General features: G+C 58.8%; 1 protein-coding gene and 2 non-coding genes across 4 annotated transcripts; all 3 read right to left on the reverse strand.

Annotated features, from left to right (window-relative positions):
* Positions 1-8,641: 8,641 nt before the first annotated feature.
* Positions 8,642-18,128, reverse strand: NOP53 (NOP53 ribosome biogenesis factor). Of its 2 annotated transcripts, XM_081791484.1 has the most exons (13): positions 17,877-18,128; positions 17,351-17,415; positions 15,003-15,111; positions 14,142-14,341; positions 13,696-13,766; positions 12,331-12,426; positions 10,996-11,100; positions 10,683-10,886; positions 10,130-10,305; positions 9,899-9,965; positions 9,204-9,280; positions 9,050-9,106; positions 8,642-8,701 (listed from the first exon to the last, which is right to left on the reverse strand). In XM_081791484.1, exons 1-13 carry the CDS (start codon positions 18,098-18,100, stop codon positions 8,695-8,697), a joined length of 1,458 nt encoding a protein of 485 aa, XP_081647610.1. In that variant the 5' UTR covers positions 18,101-18,128; the 3' UTR covers positions 8,642-8,694. The 2 variants fall into 2 exon arrangements, with proteins under 2 accessions (XP_081647610.1, XP_060507603.1); XM_060651620.3 differs by lacking the exon at positions 8,642-8,701 and having other exon boundaries at positions 9,046-9,106.
* On the reverse strand, positions 9,748-9,856 carry LOC132691381 (small nucleolar RNA SNORD23). Its single transcript, XR_009615729.2, has one exon. It is a non-coding gene; the product is annotated as a small nucleolar RNA SNORD23 (small nucleolar RNA).
* Positions 15,876-15,998, reverse strand: LOC132691431 (small nucleolar RNA SNORA54). The gene has a single exon (XR_009615778.2). It is a non-coding gene; the product is annotated as a small nucleolar RNA SNORA54 (small nucleolar RNA).
* Positions 18,129-19,916: the final 1,788 nt, after the last annotated feature.

Genomic DNA, 19,916 nt, shown 5'->3' on the forward strand with positions numbered 1-19,916 from the left:
TTCGAGCCCCGCATCGGGCTCTGTGCTGATGGCTCAGAGCCCGGAGCCTGCTTCGGATGCTCTGTCTCCCTCTCTCTCTGCCCCTCCCCCACACACACTCTCTCTCTCTCTCTCTCTTAAAAATAAATAAACATTAAAAAAAAAAAAAAAGAGTGTATTTAAGGGGCACCTGGGTAGCTCAGTTGGTTAAGCATCGACCTCGGCTCAGGTCCTGATCTCAAAGTTCATGGATTCGAGCCCCACATCAGGTTCCGTGCTGACAGTGCAAAGCGAACGAAGTCATTCGTTAGCACCACGAGGAATCCTTATCTTCCTCTCCCTGCGAGAATTCTCACCTCTTTCGAGGCAAGTACCAGGCGCTCAGAGTTCAGGCAAGTTTGGGGGGGAGGGTCGTGTTCTTTCCTGGCGGATTTTGGCTGATGCGAAGCATAGTTGCATCCTTAAAGGGGAAGGGCGTATTTCAGATTTTAAAGGTTTTAAAGGAAGGCTTGTAGGCTCTTCTTCCACTGGGGAGCGATTTGTCCAAAGTCCCACGGAGTTCTCATCGGTCCTCTTGTGTTTACACGGGGCATACGGTGCCAAGGACACTGGTACATTGGGCAGGGGGAGGGAACCCATTATTCTGGCAGATATGGAGCCCGAAGGAGCGAGGACAAGTGTTCAGGCGGGGGCCACACCAAGGAGTACCTGTGTCTGTACCTGCAGAAGCCTAGGAACATCCGGGGGTGCTGGTGATATAGGTATTGACTCAGATGTCACCTCCTCAGGGAGGTGTTCCCTGACCATCCTTTTTTTTTTTTTTTTCAAAGAAAAATAGTGAAGTGCACCCTTTTTACAAATTTGCTTTTTTTCCCACAGTAAAGTGGGCGAATCTTTTTTTTTTTTAATTAAAAAATTTTTAATGTTTATTTTTGAGAGAAAGGGTGAGAGCAGGGGAGGGGCAGAGAGAGAGGGAGACAGAGAATCCCACACAGGCTCCGCATTCGCGGTGCAGAACCCAATGCGGGGCTCAGACCCATGAACCATGAGATCATGACCTGAGCCGAAACCAAGAGTTGGACACTTAACTGATCGAGCCGCCCAGGTGCCCCCACAAAAAAATGTTTAAAAGTAAGCTCTACGCCCGGCATGGGGCTTGAACTCACGACCCCCAGAGATCAAGCGTAGCACGCTCTCCCGGCTGAGCCAGCTGGGGCGCCTCGAGGGCGCAAATCTTAACCGTACAGCTTGGCGATTTTTTTCACGCACGTAAGGCCGTTGAACCACCTCCCAGATCAAGATACAGATGGTTTCCTTTTCCAAGAAGGTCTCTCATGCACGTTCCCTGTCAGTTTCCCTACGAGGATCACCAACGACCTACACCACCACACTGGTCTGGCCTGTTCTAGAACTTCGTGGAAATGGGAGTCCCACAGCATGCTGTCTCTGTGGATGCATGGATAAGCCATCAGTGGGTGGATATGTGGATGGGTGGATGGATTAATAGATGATAGATAGATAGATAGATAAAGATCCACTGATGGATGAGGGGGTGAACTGATGCCCCGCCACCACTAGGGGTTTGAGGTGAGGTCTCAGCCTGACAATGGGGGAGGGCACAGGACAGGGGAACGGGGTGGGGTGGTCAGGTGGGAGGCTTGGTACCTCTGGCCCACAGAAGGTGACCAGGGCCCGTAGGGCACCTGTCTCCCAACCTTCTGGCCTCGCCCTCACCGCGACCTACACACGTCCCTCGCGGGCAGGGATCCGTGTCTGTCCTATCCTCCCGCAGGCCCTCACCCTTGAAGCCCCGCCCCCCGGCCGCCCCCTCCAGGTCTGCGACCCGGCCTCACCCCCCACTCCCCCACCCCACCAGGGCAAGGTCCTGGTACAGGCCCAAGCGGGGGGTTTATAACCAGTGTGGACAGATTGGTCAAGTCTCGTCGACTGCCCGGGACCTTTCAAGCCTCAAACGGCAGCCTGCAGGCCCGCAGACCCCCAGAAGACCCCCCTGGGCGGACCTAGAGAGACTTCTCGAATCTGCTCCTGCCCATTCAGAATGCAGCAGCTTCCTCTCACCCGGATCTAGCTTTCACCCCACTTGCTGCAGTGTGGCCCTTGGAGGGGTCCCGAGTAGGGGTGACGGGGGATTAGGGTCGCGCGGAAACCTCCCGTTACGGCTTGTTCCGGGCGCGGGCTCTAGGCGCCCCCTGGCGGCCACTGCCTCTCCCGCATCTCCACTCGCTTCCCCTTGAACTTGGGAGACCTGCATTTTGACCGTCAGAACCAGACAGAGAAGGACGTTCGTGTTCACGCAGGACCACGGGCGGCGCCACGAGACCGCTCCGGGCACGGTCACCAGGGGCGTCCCCGCCCTGGATCCCCGAGGCAGTTCTCGGCAATGCAGCCCGGCCAGCCCTCCTCCCTCCGGGGGTACTTCCAGCCTTGTGGGGGTGGGGGCGGGGGCAGGAGTGGCTCATTTGCCGTCCTGGCCGCTTCCGCCGAGTCCCCTTTGCTGCCCCCCCCCTTCCCCTCCCTCTTCCCTCCGTCTCCCGCCCCTCTCGCTCCTCGTCTACATTCAACTCCTAGAACCCACTCCCACTGCCTCAAAGGTCACCCGTACCCACAAGCTGACCAGCCCCCTGTGCTCCAACCCGCGTCCAGCCACTTCGGCCACCTCGCCATTCACAAGGCTGATGGGAAGCTCCGGCTTCACGGGGCCAAAGTCCAACCCAAATTTCTCTGCCCCAAACCCAGGCTCTCCCATCTCCATTGATCCTTTACCTCGTGCCTCCTGCCTTCGCTCATTCCGTTTTCCTGCATTCTGTCTCCCTCTCCATCTGCGCAACGGCCGGGGAGAGGGTAGAGCTGTACTTTTTGGAGTGTGTGTTCCCTCCTGTCCCATCTCAGTACAGGGCACCTCCCTCCACGCAAATGCTCTGCCAAGAACATCCCTGGCGCTATCCTCGACCTCCCTCTGGCCTTCGTACCAACACGCAGCCTCTGACACGATCTGTGCATTCTACCTCTCAAAAGACCTATCAAAGACCTGGCAAGTCCCCACCTCCATTGAGTCCTCACTGGTCCAGGAGCATCATCTCCTGCCTGGACTACTGTGGTTTGCCTTGTCGGTGGGTTCCCTGCTTCATCTCTGGCCCCCAACAATCCGTTCCCTGCCCACAGTCCGCGCGACTCTCTCCTCACGTGGTCCCTATGGCCCTGCATGACCCGGTCCCTGGTTGCAGCATGGGCCTCACCTCCCACGCTCTCTCCTTGACTGAGTTGCAGGCAGCCAGGTCTCCCTTGCCCTTCCAGAGATTCTCCACCCCAGGACCTTTGCACTAGCTGTTCTCGCCACCTGGAAAATTTCCCGTGATATCTGCATGGCTGCCACCTTTGTTTTATCCCAGTCTCTGCTCAGATACCAGCTGCAGGAGAGGACCAGTATTTTGGCTTAATACTGAGCCCGAACGAGGCTGGGGACAAACGGAAGGGCTGTTTCAAAGGGACAGTGGACAGGGCTTGGGTTGGAATCTCAAATCTGGACAAGTCTGGGCTAGTCACTCCCCTTCTCTGTGCTTCAGAGTCCTCGGCTGTAAAACAAAAACAAAGCGGGGAGGGTCACAGTATCTGGACACAAGCGCTTGGGACAGAAATGGCTTTGTACGGATGAAACAGGCATTAATTTTTAAAATGGCATTATTGCCATTAAGAGAGAGAATACATCATGTTGCCAGGCTTCTGCCCCGGGGGGAATCATGTAAGTGGGCTTCCAGACTTTGGCTCACGGGACTTTGGATCAGTCAACATTCCTCCTCGCCCCCTCAGCCCCCATGAACATACACAAAAGGTAAGGCACAGGGCGGGTGGAGGAATCTTCAGCTGTCTGTCTGTCTGTGCTCCTGCCTCATTCATGGAGGGCTGGGCTCTCCAAGGGGAATGGAGGAAATCCTGGCTGGGCCCGGACTCTCTCAGCAAGTCTGTGAGTCTGCGTGGCCGTGGGTAAACGTCTTACCCTCTTTGGGCCCCCATCTCTGTTGCGGGCAAATGAACACGGCAAAAATGTCAACTTTTCACAGTGGTTTACTTTCCTTAGCTCCTTTGTATTTTAAAATGATTTTCCTGAGTATAAGAGCAACGCACACTTGTGGGGGGCAGGGATCGGAGCTGGGATCGGGTATTTACACCGTGGGGGGCTGGAGCCGCGGATCTGGGCCACGTGCTCCGGAGTGACACCCAGGACGACAGCACAGAACCCTCCGAGGCCACTGCCAGGACCGCTGGGTTCGAGGACGCCCAGTCCTGGCCGTGACCCCGGGGGTCTCCTCTGCCGCCCACGGGTCTGGAGGGAGTCCACCCGCGGGAGCCTGCTCTCTCCAGAAGGCGGCTGCGGGGGCGGCCGGGAGACCAGTCGCTGCCTCCAGCCTCTGCTGCCAGGGGTGCAGAGGTCGGTCGGGCCCACCCGGTGTCCCCTGCAGTGAGGAGCCCGGGAGGACCCGGAGAAGGTACAGAAAAGCGATGTAGGGAAGGAGGTAAGAATCCACCGTGGTTCACCTTCAGGGGCACAATCTCCACGCGCCTTTCTCTGTGCAGGTGTCTCCAGACGTCTTCACACTGGTCAAGGTGCTACTGTGCCCTTGGCCCATTTGACAGTTCTGAGACAGATCAGCAGTATTTCCCCAGCTCATTAAAAATTTGTCCAAAAGCTGCCTTTTAAAGATGGCGGTGAAACCTCCCAAGCGTAGACACACTACCTGTAAAAACCCGTTTCCTACTGTTCTGTATTTGGATGATTTCTGCGTCTCTTAATCAAGTAGAGCCAACAGCACACAGCTTCCTATATATGGAGGATTCTTTGTCCGCATCTGAATTCCTTTTTTGCTTTTGCTTTTAAGTAGGCTTCACATCCAGGGCGGAGCCCAGGGCAGGGCCTGAGCTCCCAACTCTAGGATCAAAACCGGAGCCAAGATCCAGAGTGGACGCTTAACCAATCGGGGAAACCGCTCTGGGGCCTCACGAATTCCTATTTTTATATATTTTTTTTTTTCAACGTTTTTTATTTTATTTTTGGGACAGAGAGAGACAGAGCATGAATGGGGGAGGGGCAGAGAGAGAGGGAGACACAGAATCTGAAACAGGCTCCAGGCTCCGAGCCATCAGCCCAGAGCCTGACGCGGGGCTCGAACTCACGGACTGCGAGATCGTGACCTGGCTGAAGTCTGACGCTTAACCGACTGCGCCACCCAGGCGCCCCTCGAATTCCTATTTTTAAAAAGGCTTTCTCCACGATAGAAGATTCGGGGAGGCTGGAAAAAGGTGGTAGCAAGGAGAGAGCACCCCCCAGAGTCCCCGCGCCCGCGGGACCGGGCGCTGGGGCGGGGACGGCGGCAGATCCCCTTTGCGTCTTTGCACAAAGCGGCTGACGTAAACACGTCTCTGTCGTTACTCGTGCGCCCGACCCCTCGGGGAGCGGCCGCGGAGGCTTCCTCCCGGAGCGGCCGGGCCTGCCCACGTCCATTACCGCCTTTCCGTCCATTCTGCACAGCACTCGGGCCAACCTGCCTCGGCATCGGGCCTCCCCCCAGACTTCCGGCCTTTGCTTAGGGCACGTTCCCAGGAGTGCGATCAGGGGTCAGAAGGGAAAGAGCATCTGCGAGGGGTCCCTGGCACAGACTGAAAGGTTCCAGTTTAAAAAAAAATAAATAAACAACCCATCTTCGTTCTTTTCCTAACATTGTTAGAATAGCAAACGCTCACAGAATGTTCTCTGCTAAGGACGGTCACGGGCAGTCTCGCCCGATCCTTGTGGAAAGGCACCGTGAGGTACCGTGACGTCCATACTGCAGATGGGGACCGCGAGACACAGAGAGGTCGTGTAACCTTCACAAGGCTGCACAGCTAGCACGTAACACAGGGGGCTTTGAAATGAGGATGCCGGCTCCCACATCCGAGCTCTTAACACCTGCAGGCTGCAGCCAGAGATGGGCCCCGTCCCTTCCAAGAGCCAAGTGCCCGATCTGCTGTATAGACGGGGGATTGCTTATTCAGCCAGGACCCAACGGATAGGTAGGCCTCCCATTTCTGCAGGACAGTCAGAGGCAGATCTGGATTTTGCGGTGCCCGAGGCTTTTACAATTTGCGGGACCTGCTTCAGGAAAAGTAACGCAGATTGAAGAGCAGGTGCGGGGCCGTGGAAGGAACTGGCGTGAACAGTCCTGACGCTTGGGCTCCATTACCATCACCCTCACGTGCACGTCCCGCCCCCCCCCCCCCCCAAATTATGCATTTGCAGCCGTAAAGTGGAGTTTCCCGTGTACCCCACCACCTAGATCACGTGTCGCTGTACTTGTTTCAAGAGGCCCCCGGGGACCTGTCCGTCTCTCCTGCCCTATTGTTCCTTGCATTTCAAAGGAAGCTGCAGACATCAGCATGGTGCCGGCAGATCTGCTTTCTCCCTTTGGGCGTAAAACTTGGATGTGAAACGTAATTTACGGGCAGAAGACCACCCACGCGTGCCTGTGCCGCAGACCCGTGTTCTGCACACACGGGAACAGACGCATTTCCCTAGGGGACGGACCGGCGCGGGCTTCCGGAGGGCTCTAAGGTCCAGGCTGCACCGGGCGTCCTCGGGGAGCTGGCCAGCCCCACCCCCAGGTACCCATGTACTTGGCGGATGCGCTGATGGCCACCTCTGGGCATTAAGAGTTTCCTCCCCTCTTCCAGAAGGTTCCTTGACGCTTATTCCCCAGAAGGGACTTACTGGGTCAGAGGCTGCGGCTTAGGGCTCTTTCCAGAGTGACTTCCAACCCGTTCCCCGGCTCCCCCTCACACATATGCACAAAGAGCCATTTTACTGTCTGTACAACGTCCCTTTTTACTTTCAAGATGGGAGAGGGGGCGGGGCAGGAGCAGATCCTTAAAGCTGTGATGTTTTACCGGATATGGGAGGGAGTGGGGAGGGGGACCCTGCCATTACTCTCTCCCTTCACCCATTTCTTTTATAAACTGCTTGCTCTATTTTTATAAACATCTCATCCCAGAGAAACCTTTCCAAAAGCCACAAGAAAAAAGAGGGAAAGGCTAACAGAACACCACAAACACTGAATGCCTCTGACAAATGACACCTTACACGAAGCAAAAAGCCAAGAGCCTGGGAGAAATGTTTGCAACAGGCGTGACAGAGACTTCGGGATCCGTAACAAATAAAAAGCTACTGCAAGTAAACAAGAAAAATGACGAACAGTCTAAGAGGAAACTGGTCAAAAGCTTTGAACCAGCATTGAAGAAAGGGCCAATGATGGGAAGACACATATATATACATTCGACCTCTCTGGTAACCGGGCAGAATTTAACGAAAGACGTGAGATCAGACAGCAAGAAGGCTGCAAGCGAGCAAGTGGGCCCCTACATTGCTGCAGGGACCCACTACGTGGAGAACAATTTGGCCGAACCTATCAAATGACCTTTTGCACAGATCTTCCCTAGATTTTCCCAGAACTAAGTATGGTATGATCGTATCGGTGACCCAGCAAGGCCAAAACGATTCTATTTTCAGGGGCTCCTGGGTGGTTTGGTTGGCTACGTGTCTGACTTCGGCTCAGGTCGTGATCTCACAGTTCACGGGTTCGAGCCCCGCGTCGGGCTCTGTGCTGACAGCTCGGAGCCTGGAGCCTGCTTCGGATTCTGTGTCCTGCTCTCTCTCTGCCCTTTCCCCGCTCATGCTCTTTCTCTCAAAAATGAATAAACATTAAAAATATTCTTTTTGTGCATACATGGATATAATTTTATAGAATCACACGTGGAACTCAATGGAATCATTCACACTGACCTGCAGTGACAGCTACTTGGCAGGGAAGGGCATGGGTCTGAATGGAGAGCAAAGGTCAAGGGCAATTGTCACGGTGTTCTGGTATCCTTATGCACTGTATCTATGATTCACGGCGAGAACATGGTCCCTTATTACTTGTAGAAAAAATGGTTTAAAAAAATTCTTTTTAGGGGAGCAGGAGTGGCTCAGTCGGTTAAGCGTCCAACTCCTGATCTTGGCTCAGGACTTGATCTCACGGTTCGTGAGTTCGATCCCTGCATCGGGCTCTGTGCGCACAGCATAAAATCTGCTTGGGATTCTGTCTCTCCCACTTTCTCTGCCCCTCCCGTGCTCACGTGTTCTCTCTCTCAAAATAAAGAGACTTAAAAAAAAATTCTTTCTAAAGGTTTGGAGAGAGGGAATTAGTCCTTCTCACGTGCTTGTTTCCGCCCCATTTTAACGGGGAGGACTGCCCCCCACCCCGAACTGGGTTGTTGTGAGGGTCAGTGAGTGATTCCATCTCCTTAAAAGCACAGTAGGTGCTCAGCAAACGTTACCAACACGACAGGGCCATACGCAAGACCCGCCTCTTGTCACAGGGACAGAAAGACGTGGGTTATTTCGCATCAGACACCCAGGTGTGATCCCTGCTGCGCCCCCCTCCCCGACCCCCCATACCCACCCAAGCAGCCTGTAAGCCTCATTTCCTCTACCTGCTTTCCCTAAGATCTGGGTTCTCACCAGGTTTTAGGGAAGACGAATGTTCTGGTACCTGCGTCCCTATGTGCTAGGGAGGGACACACAGAGGAAGAAGCCACCTCCAGGAGGGAGTCAAGCCACACACAAGGCCCAGGGTGTTGGTCAGAGGTGTTTTATTGCAGGGAGGGGGCTCCAGCATCCCGCGGCGGCTATAACCTGGGGACAGGGGAAAACGGTCAGAAGGTTTGAATCAGCACAGAAGAAAGTGCCAGTGAGATGAAGACATACTCAATCTCTGGTAACTGGGGTGTAACTGGGGCCTGAGGGTGCACGAGGGGAGGGAGGGCCCATGGCCTCACCCGCTTGACACCCCCCGACTCTAGTCTGGGCCCTTCCATCTCCCTTTGGGGCCTCTCCCCGCCCTGGCTCTGGGTTCAAGTGCATCTGGTGGGCTGCCCTCCCTGGGTCTGGCCAAGGGCTCGTTCTGATTTAAGCAGCTTAGAAGTGCTTCTGTCACAGCCGAGGGACCAGTCTGCCTGGCAGGGGAAGGGGAGGGCCACTCACTGGATCTCGCGGAACGCCCGCCTCTCCACGAGCTTCACTTTGTACTTGCGCCTGAACCTGCACAAGGGAAGGGAGAGGTGAGTAACCGGCAAGCCCGCCAAGCGCAGGGAGTTTCCCGACACCCTTGCTCCCCCCGCCAGCCCCGAAGCCTCACTTGGCTCTCTCCCGAGGCTCGATCATGTTTCTCTTCTGGAAGCTCTTGAACCGGTCGCGGAGGATATTGCCTTCAGGCTGCGGGACGCAGAGAGGGAAGCCTCAACGGGGGGCCCTCTCACCTCTCCACGGGGCTCAGCCTGGCCCTGAGCTGGGGGGGTGGCGTGTACGGAGGCACAGGCCCGGGCTGGGTGTGCAGGGATCAACGGGAGGGAAGGAAAGGGCACGTCAGGGAGGGCCAGAGGCCAGGGGGCGGAGGGCAGGGTGCACGGTTGGCACACTACTGAAGCAGAGCCGGTCGGAGCCCCGAGGCAGGCCAAACCGTGCGGTGCCCACGCTGCGGTGAGAAGCCGAGGGCCGCTGGGAGCCACGGCAGGCTCTGAGCCAGGGAGGGACAGGGCCCGTTCTGGGCTTTAGGGAGACCTCTCTGGCACTGAAGAGGGGGAAAGGGGGGGCCAGGAGACCAGGGGCTGGGAGGAAAGGCCTTCTGAGGGTCACAGGCTCAAACCCCCACACCAGCCGGCCCCTCACCCCCGAGGACCCCGTGCCCTCAGCCCCCAGGCATCAGCCCAACCGGCCCATCCCGGGGGCAGCCATGATGTCGCCCACAGCCCCTGGGGGCACGGGGAGCAAGGATGGGATCATCACCGGGCACGGGGGCCCCCCTACAGCACGTCACCCCACGTGGGCAAGTACCTTTAGGGTCCTAAGCGAGTCAGCGAGCTCCGAGCTGAGCTGCACGTCGATGTCGGGGTCCTGATACCTGGAGAACACGGGCGGGGGGCGTTCAGAGGATCCGCCTTGCCCAGGGCAGAGCCCAAGGGCCCCATTCGGGCAGTGGGCCTCGGAGAACGTGGGGCTTCGTGGGGGAAGAAGATGATCTCCCGGGAGGCCCCCCGCCCTCACCCCCAGCCCGGCGGGCCTCACTTGAGCCGCCCCAGCCTGCGGGGCCTGTCCGCCTCGGCCAGTCTCCGCGCCCGCCGCCGCTCCCGCCGTCGCGCCAGCTCCGCCAGTCGCCTCGCCACCTGGGCCTTGATCCCACGCAGCCTGAAGAGCTCCTGGTGCCGCAGCCGGGCGGCCCGCACGGCGGCCTGCTGCACTCGCTGCGGGAGGGCCGGGCGGGTCAGTCAGGGGCCGGGCACGGGGCCGTCCCCGGGGGACCTTCCCTCCACCGGGCGGCCCCCTTCACAGCAGCTGTCTTCTGAGGCCCCCCTTCCTTACCCACGGGTGGCCCACAAATCCCACCCCCCAAGTATCGGCACCAGGGCAGCACGGACTTGATCCCCACTGCACGTTCCCCACTGCGTCCTGAGCCCAAGTGGTGCCCAGAGGGAACCAGGAAACGGGTCTCGACTGACCAGAGCTGTGAGGACCGCAGACAGCACAAAAAAGCAGGCCGGGGGGGTCAGAGAAGGCAGGCCGTGAGCACGGGAACAAGCAGGCCGCGGGGGCAGGAGAGGCCGGGGCCTGCGGTGCTCACCATCTTCCGGGCGGCCTTCTCCCGCCGCCGCTGCTGCTCGGTCTTCTTCTCCACGGTGGCCGGGCGCGCGGCCACGACTGAGGCCTCAGCTCCCTCGGCCTGCTCCCCTCCAGCCTCGGGCCCCTCGTCCTGGCCCTCGCCCGACTCCCCCTCCCCGTCGGACTCCTCCAGCAGCCCCTGGCACATCTCCTGGAATGTAGACTCCTGGAGGGGGAGGGGCGGAAGGGACAGGAAGTGGGGTGTCAGGGGCCGGGCACCCCGAGGGCCAGGGTGGGCGGGGCCGGGGAGAGGAGCAGGCGGGGCGTGGGCTCACCTGGGTGGCAGCCTGCTCCGGGCTGGGCAGGGCCAGCTGCCGCTGCAGCCTCTCTGCCTGCTTCTGCCGCTGCAGCTCGACCTCGTGGGCCGCCAAGAGCAGGGTCTGGAGAGGAAGGGGTGGAGGTGAGGACCCGGGGGTCACAGACAGACCGGGCCCTCTCACCTCCCATCAGCGCCCCCAGCGCCCAGCCCCTCCTCCCCTCCAGGGTCTCCCCAAGCAGCCAGGAGGGACTCTGCTCCCAAACCACCCTCCGCTCCTTGAAGGCCGGCCGGGTCCCTGCCCACAGTAAGGTTTCGTTTACGTGACACACAGAACAGGCGATTCTGTAAAGAGATCTGCGGGAAGGACAGCGGTGGCCGCCTAGGGAAGACGGGGCAGGGGCAGGGGCGGGGGGTGATGGCTGACGGGCGCCCTACTCTGTCAACGTTCTAAAAACCCTGAGACCGCGCCAGAAGCGGGCGAATCCTGAGGCTGAGGGCTGTCTCTGCAACACCGTTGGGCAAAGAGTCAAGACAGACTGCTCTTCCCAGGTACCCCCCCCCCAGCGCCCACGTCAGGCTGGACTCAACGACCGCGGCCACAGGCCCCTCTGCTCGCGAGCAGCCTCACCCCACTAACGCTCGCTGTGACGGGGCCTCTGCACCTACAGGTGAGGACCCCGCTCTCTCCATTCCCGGGGGGCCACGAGACACCCTCTCTTCGTGAACGAGGCTGAACCGCACCCGCCCGTGAGTCCCGCATCTACCGGACCTGCATTTCTCTCCGGGAACCTGTGCTCTCCCGGGGGACAAAGGGCTCGTCCCCCGTCCACGACCCCCGCGGTTAACAGACATCTAGGTGACAAACGGGGACTCTCACAGCCAGGTTCTCCCATTGCTAAACTATCCTAGGCCTTAGAGAAATCTCGCTGGTCAGGCTGCTCACCGTTCACTGAGACCTTTTGCGTCCCTGTCCCGTGGACCGCCCCCCAAAGGTGGCCTGGACTCATGTACCTCCGGGTCTTTGTACACGCTGTTCCTGAAACACCCATTCCCCTGTTCCCGTGGCAAACTCCTCCTCAGACATTTGGTCGAAGCTCTGACGTCCCCCTCCTCCAGGAAGCCCTCCCTGACCCCCAAGTCTGGATTTCGCAACCCCTCTGGGTCATCACTGTCTGGGAATGGGTCCGTCCCCCCACCCCCACCGGACCACGAGCCCCAGGGGGGCAGGCCGGGGGCTGCCTCAGTCCCCGCCGACTCCCCAGCAGCGGTGGGCACAGAGGAAGTGCCTGGCGAGGGCACCAACCAAGCGGCCAGGCGACGACGGAGGAGGGACCCGCTCAGGGCCACATACCTGGTGGTCCTCAAAGGACGGGTTGTAGGAGGCCCCGGCGGGCGTCACCTCCACGGCAGGGACCTGGGAGGGCTTGGCGTGCAGATGTGGCGGCCGCTGGAGGAGGACAAGGCAGGATGAAGCCCGGGAGCCCAGGACCCGAGAGCCCACAAGCCGGTGCGGGACTCCAGGCTCGGAAGATGGCAGGGGCCTCAGCAGCGCCCACAGCCTTCACACCGGGAGGGGCCTGTGCGTCCGGCATCCAGAGCAACGGACACTGGCTACCCACCCGCTACGCTACCCTCGGGAGCCACGTCCCCAGGACGAGCGAGCGCCCTGCAGGCAGGGGCTCTGCCTGCCTTCCCTGAGCAAAGCCCCTGTGACCCCCGTGGCGGGCCGCAGTTGCGGAAACACAGGGTACACGGCACCTGTCGCTGACGCCTGCGGCAATGTTGGCAGAGGGCGCGAGGCTGTCTGACCTGCCTCTGACCTGCGTCGCTCAGAGCAGGGCGCGGGTGACACGGGGCTGACGGAGACCCCAAGTGTGGCCCTGGGCCCTGCGGGAGCTCGTGACAAAGGCGGGAGGTGGTTGCCTGGGTGGCACGGTCCGTTAAGCACCTGACTCTTGGTTTCAGCTCAGGTCGTGATCTCCCGGTTCGTGGGTTCAAGCCCCGCATCGGGCTCTGGTCTGACAGCTTAGAGCCTGCTTGGGATTCTGTCTCCCTCTCTTTCTCTGCCCTCCCCCGCTCGCACTCTATCAAAAATAAGGAAACATTTAAAAAAAGAAAGAAAGGTCCACCCAGACGGAATCTGAAGGCAGAGGCCGTCAGTCTCCAGCAGAAGCCCGGGGGGAGCCCTGGAAGAAGCCCTCTGGCTCCCGCCCTCTCCCCACACCCACCGCCCGCGGGTCCCAGGGCTTCCGCCCAGGGGTGTCTCGCCTCCGTCCCTGCACCCCCACCCCCGCACGCCACAATCCCACCTCCAGACCTGAACGTGGCCCCCACCTCTCCTGCACAAAACCACTCAAAATAAAACTCTGAAACCTGAGTGGTGCTCCCTCCCACCAGGCCGGCCTCCTCCCCAGCCTGCTGCACGAACCCACCCTGGTGTCCCCCAGTTCCCTGCCCCCCATCTAGGTACAGCTGCCACCCCCAGTTAACTGGCCAACACGGGCTTCTTTTCAGTGACCTTCGCTCATCTCCCCGGGGCACCTCCTGCTGACCGCCAGCCTGCTCTCTCCTCCGGTTCAGAGGCACCAGGTTCCCGCACGTGGGGTCTTGGCCACAGGCAGAGACTGAGGCGCCAGGGCCCCTGTGCAGAGCAGCTCCTAGCACCCCAGCCCTCCCCCGAGCAGTCGCCCAGGACGCCCTGCTGCCGCGGTCTCACCTTCACTCCTTTCTTCTTGGTCTGCTCCAGGAAAAAGGCGTCCTGGCCAGCCAAGGGCCGGTCCAGGAGGTCTGTGGAGGCAGTGAGGGGTGGCTGCTGGGGGCTTTCCAGTGTGGCCCGAAGGGCTCCCTCTGATCCCTCCCCCTTCACAAAGAGAGCACTGAAGCACATACGAGAAAAGGACTCGGGCTCCAAGGGATTTTGAGTGCCAGGCAAAAGAGCATATGGAGAGATCCAGAAAGCAGAAGGGAGCCGAGGCTGAGGGGCACAGGGTGCCCTCAGGAAAGGAAAGCCACTTCCAGATGCTGAACTCTGCTGAGGATCACCAAATACACACTTGCAGAGCGCTTCTCTTAAACACTGTGCTCTTGTGCGGTGCACAACCTGCACAAATGGGCATGGCAGCCAAGTCCCCACCCACAAGTGACAGCAAGGGTACTACTCACTGTCTTTGGCCCAGAGGTCATAGAAAGGCCGCTCAACGGTGTCTTGGGGCCCGGGCTTGGCTTTGATCGCAGGAGGGTTCCGAAGCCGGGCCTGTGCCTTGCGCACCTCCCGGGGCAGCTCGCCCTGTTTGGCCAGTTTCTCCCATAGCTGCTCCTTCCGTTTGAGCTTTCTGGCATTGGGGACCTGGTGAGCAAGGACACTGGGGCGAGGAGAAGCAGCAAGTTGGAGTGGGTGAGGCAGAGGCCTGGCTCCTCCCGGTCGGGCTCCCCCACAACCCCCTGCTCAGCAGCTCCCGTCCCAAGCACCCTCTCCAAGGCGAAGCTCCTCGTGGATCCTCCTACCCCTCCTGCCTAGCTTCAGAGCCCATCTCCCCAGGTCCGTCTCCAGCCCAGGCGTCTGCCCTGACCAGAGGGCCAACAACACAATGGCCTCCGCAGCCCTCGCCCTGCAGGTCTCCCGGGCAGCTCAGCCGTCACCTCAAAACAGACCTCAGGTTTGCTCCCACAGCCCCTCCTCCCACATCCCCACCTCAGGAGCCGCCCGCCGTCCACTCCATCACTGGTCCAACCTCCCCTCCTTCAGACCTGTCACCAAGCCAGCCCGACGGGCCTCCGGACGGCCCCCCTCCACCCCGAGCTCCTGGCCGGGCCTGGGCCCTGCACTTGCCTGCCTCGGCCACCACGCCCCAGCCTGTACCTCGCTTCCCCCAATCTGCCCCCCCAAAGCCGCAGGCCGCGCCCCGTTCCTCTCCTCCAAGTGACCCTCACCTGCCCCACCCCCCGGAACTCCTCAGGGCCAGAAAGCGAGTGGCAGCTGCTGTGAAGACGGAAAGACGGCTCCGGGGGTGGCGGGACACTCACTCTTTGGGGACAGGGACCTTGGACGTGTTCTCTAGGACGAGGTCAACGCGAAGGGGTTTCTTGAGTAGAAGTGACCTTTTCTGGCTTTTGGTTCTCTTCTTGTTCAGCTCTGGGAGCGGAAAGGAGAGGAACCCAAGGCTCAGGCCTCCTTACTTCCCGACCCCCTCACCCCAGTGCAGACATGGCGGGGGGGGGGGGGCGACCCCAGGCTTCTACCTGAGGACAGACGTGCCCAAGGTGTCCAGGCTCCGACCACCCCCACCCCCATTTCGCGGGCAGCCCTGTGCTGGGAGCAAAGAGTCAGACCCACAGCCCTGCCCACTAGAGGCTTCCGGACAAGGCACAAAAAACGGCCACAAAAACAGAAACGCTAACGAGAAAGAAGGCGACCAAGTGACAAGGAGACTCAGGACCCAAAAGAGCTGATCCTCAGCACGACAGTTTTCTGCCTTTTTCGACTGAGCGTGAAAGGCAAGAACCCCAGGACAAAAGATACTAGGGCAGAACCCACGCCCTTCCGTTTTCTACACTCCTTCACAACACAGACTTCGCTCATCTCTGCTCCCACAATGAGAACACTAACGCCTACCTCCACGATCGTCTGGAAAGGTAATCGCTATTTTTTAAAATTATTTACTGACAGTGCGCATGAGTGTGTGGGGGGGGGGGGGAGTGGAGACAGAGAGACAGAGAGAATATCCCAAGGACACGACCCGTGAGATCCTGGTCTGAGCCAAACTCAAAAGTTGGACGCTTAACCGCCAGTCACCCAGGCACCCTGAAAAAGGAATTATTGCAACACAGACACGGCAATCACCTGGGAAAGCCCATGATCGCTATTATCGTCACCCACCCAGCCTTTTTTTCTCTCCCTTGTGTCCCCAGGACCTGAAACTGAGAGCCACGAGTCAGTCAGTCACATACCGTTGGAATTGCTGTCGCACTGGAATGGAGCCCGTAAGCCACAGCCAGACTGACAGGCCACGAACAGTGCCTATGCGTTTCCTTTCTGTTTTTTGTACACAACATTTTTTTAACGTTTATTTTTGAGAGAGAGAGAGAGAGAGAGAGAGAGAGAGAGAGAGAAAGTGCACACCAGCGTGCAAACAGGGGAGGGGCAGAGGAGAGGGAGACAGAGATTCAAAGCAGGCTCCGGGCTCACAGCAGAGAGCCTGATGGGGGGGCTCAAACTCGCTCACTGTGAGATCATGACCTGAGCTGAAGTTGGACGCTTAACCAACTAAGCCACCCAGGCGCACCTAGCTTTCTTTTTCAAGCCGAAAGCAGGGGCACTTAGGTGGCTCAGTCCGTTGGGTGTCTGACTTGGGCTCAGGTCACGATCTCGGTTTGTGGGTTTGAGTCTCGTATCTGGATTTGCGCTGACAGCGTGGAGCCTGCTTCGGATTCTCTGTCTCCCTCTCTCTCTGCACCCCACCCCATGCACGTTAAAAAAAATTTTTTTTTTTTTTTTTTGTAAATCTAAGGCAGGACCTATAAACTGCTCCTCCTCTGTTCCCAGAGAGACTTCACACTGGCCACAGTAGGCCTTTGCGACCACCCTAGGGCAGGTCCTGACTTCCCCTCACTGTCCACACACCAGGTCAGCTCACTTCTGTGAACATCGATCGCTTCGACATCATCATCTCTCGCTTGCTCAAAGGTTCCTGCACCTCAAAGCAGTGCCCTCCCTCTTTTCCTTTCACCGAGACACCTCTTCTCATATTCCTTAGAACAGAGCCGGGGACTGGACTCCTACGTGCTCCCCGAAGGTATCCTGTTGTGCTTGCCACGCTCATAAAAGCAGACCCCTTCGCTTGTTTTCTAGCCCTTCCTTAAAGCAGACGTCTACTCCTGGTCTGTTTTTCTCCTTACTGACGGGAAGCCTGCTGCGCACTCCAGTAACCCCTCACTCACCTCTCCAGCCCTTTCCGCGCCACCCTGCCTTTTGGCAGATAAAGGCGCGCAGATTAGCACGAGCTTCTTACCTACTCATCAGAGCAGATCCGCTTATTCTTATTAAACCGCATCTCACAAAAAACAGTCTCCTCCCTTACAGCAAGGCTTTGACTTTGCCTTTCTGCAAAGTTAACGAGAGCCCTGCTACTTTCCATCTCCTCTACTCAGGGGCAGACCCCTACCGGTCTCTCCGTGCATTGAGAGCTGGGATGCCTCAAGAACACCTGACTTGCTATCTTTAGCTTCCTTTCTGTACCGTCCAGGTCCTCGTTTAGGGCAAAGCCTCTTTCTAGCAAATGTCTGCCATCCAAGCCATGATATTAACAGAGACTCTCCAAAAGGCTGAGATGGGGGAGACAAGGCCCCAGCAGGCGCCGCTGAAAGCTCCTTACCTTTTTGCTTGGCGCCGGTGTCCACGAAGAAGAGTTTCTCATCGGGGGCCTCGGATACCAAGCCACTGGGAGACGGGAATGCAGAAGGTCAATGTTGGGAAGGATGCAAGCTGCAGGGGGGTTAACGTCTCTGGGACCCAGCTTTCCCCCGCTGTTAGGCTCATTCAAGCACCTTCTTCCCGCCATGCGTTCCCTCCAGGCTAAAGCCTTTCCCTTCGCTTTACATAACTTGCTACTGAACAGAACGTAAAACTTAAAATATTAACCTAAGGTAGGTGCACGGATCGTATTTACACTACAGTTATTATTTACCTGAATCCTAACTTCACACTGGTGGTCCTACACCCAGTAATCTTATCAGTCCCCCAACCTCCCGCCCAGAGTCCCCAACTTCCCCAGAGGTGCCCGAAACGGACGCTCCCAGGCCCCCAGGAGTCGTCGTCCCCCCCCCCGCCCCAAGCACGCTGGGCCTCGCACCCCGCCACGCGGAACGGCGCCCGGCTCCCGGAAGTCCCGCCCCACGCACCCGCTCGTGCGCTCCTGCAGCCGCACGTCTTCCAGGAACTGGTCGACCTCCAGCCCCAGCGGCTCCTGAGCGAGCCGCCGCCAGCCTCGCTTTTTATTTCTTGGGCCTCGCCGCCGCCGCCTCAGCGCCGGGTCCACCGACGTGGGCCGCAGCCCCAGAAAGCCGGAATCGGCTTCATTTTTCGAGCACCGTCCGCCGCCGCCGCCACCGTCTCCCGGCGCCATCTTGGCAAAGGAAGTATTCGGCCGCGAGCGCCACTCAAAGCGGATTTGTGGCATGCGCGCGCAGATCTCCCACCCCCTCCCATGACGTACTTCCTGTTGCCTCCATCTTGGTAAAGTGGCTGGAGCGGCAAAGGGGAGGAGATAAGGGGTAAATGTCTCCTCCCTCCTATGCAAAGTCCTCTCGTCTGTGGGTCGTAGGTTCGCGGCTCTAACCCTAGGCAAACGCTTTTCCGGCTGCCCAGGAATTCTTTTTTTTTTTTTTTTTTTTTTTTTTTTTAAGTCTGCGTGTATTTTTAATTTTTTTTATTTAAAAATTGTAAAGCTTATTTATTTTGAGAGAGAAAGGCAGGGAGGAACAGAGAGAGAGAGAGAGAGGAAGAGAGAGAATCCAAGCAGGCTCCACAGTCAGCACAAATCTGGCCCGATGTAGGGCTCAAACTCAAGAACTCTGAGACCATGACCTGAGCTGAAATCAAGAGTGGGCCTCTTAACGGACTGAGCCACCCAGGCGCCCCTGTATTTTATTTTATTGATTATCTTTAATACAGTTTTCTTTAAAAAGAAAGAGCCGTGGATGGCAGATTGGGCAGAAGGCACACCCTAGTCTCAGAATGGCCTCTCAGTGTTCTAATTCCCAAATCTTGGAAATCCAAGAGCTTTCGGAAATGTCGAGGGTGGGAGCCCAGAACCTCGTTTGCGAGGAGTGTTCGAAACATATTGTTAGAAGTGCAGGCTCCGAGGGATGCCTGGGTGGCTCGAGTTAAGCATTGGACTCGGGCTCCGGTCATGATCTCCAGGTTGGTGAGTTCGAGACCCGCACGGGGCTCTGTGCGGACAGCTCAGAGCCTGGAGCCTGCTTTGGCTTCCGTGCCTCCCTCTCTCTGTGCCCCTCCCGTGCTCACGCTCTGTCTCTGTCTCTCAAAAATGAATAAACGTTTAAAATATATATATAAAAAGAGGAGCAGGCTCGGAATCCTTAATCTTGGACAAGGTGCTTAGCTGTGCCTCACTTTCCTCCTCAGTGAAATAGGGATAACGGTACATCTGCCTTATAAATCGTTCAGGAGGCGAAACGAGATCATTAAACGCACGTCTGGCGTCTAAACGTCTAAACGTTAGCTGCTGTTACTGCCTCGCCCCCTGGGACCTCGTCTTAGCATCAACTGATCTTTGCTGTTTACAAATAAGGAAGGAAGCTCGGAGGCCCTTGGGCGCTGGCAACCGTTCCTCGGGATTCAGAGCCTCACACGGGCCGTTCGGGAATGGAAAAGGAAGAAGGGACAGAGAGGGAGGGCGTCCAGCTGGATCCTTGCGCTGGGCGTTGGCAGGGTGACCTGCCCCGGGGCCCTGAGCCTCTGCGCCCCGGGACCGCCCGCCGGCCTCGCACAGGGGTCTCCGCGCGCAGCCCGCGCAGCTCCCGTGTGGCCGCCAGGGGGCGCTGGGGGGCCGCGAAAGCGGGGCGAGCGCGCGTGGGCGGGAGGAGCGCGCGGCCAGCGTGTCCCGGGCGCCGTGGGTGTGGTCTGGGCGTGCGTCGGGGGTTCAGCCCGTGGGGTCTGCGGCGGAGCCAAGGCCAAGTCCCCCGGGCGTGAGCGCGCGGGCGCGCACAGGCGCGCACAGGCTGGTCTTTGGGGGCAGCGTCCCCGCCTCTCCTCCGGGAGCCCTTGTGTCCCTGGCGTTACGTGACGCGAGGGGCGTACCAGGCTCTGCGCGCCGGCGCTCGGGGCGGAGGCCCCGAGGTGCCCAAGCCCCCGCGTACACAGCCCCACGCCCCGGGGCTTGGTTCCCAGGCCCCCGCGGCGGGAGGTGGGAGGGAGGG

Source organism: Panthera onca, chromosome E2 (assembly GCF_046562875.1).
Source record: "Panthera onca isolate mPanOnc1 chromosome E2, mPanOnc1 haplotype 2, whole genome shotgun sequence".
Classification (NCBI taxonomy): Eukaryota; Metazoa; Chordata; class Mammalia; order Carnivora; family Felidae; genus Panthera; species Panthera onca.

Coding starts and splice junctions, on each gene's coding strand:
- NOP53 (XM_081791484.1), bottom strand. CDS start 18,100: ATGGCGCCGGGAGACGGTGGCGGCGGCGGCGGACGGTGCTCGAAAAAT. Junction 10,306..10,682: donor AGAAGGCCGCCCGGAAGATG/GTGAGCACCGCA, acceptor GCCCTCCCGCAG/CGAGTGCAGCAGGCCGCCGT. Junction 9,966..10,129: donor CGCAGGCTGGGGCGGCTCAA/GTGAGGCCCGCC, acceptor CGTGTTCTCCAG/GTATCAGGACCCCGACATCG.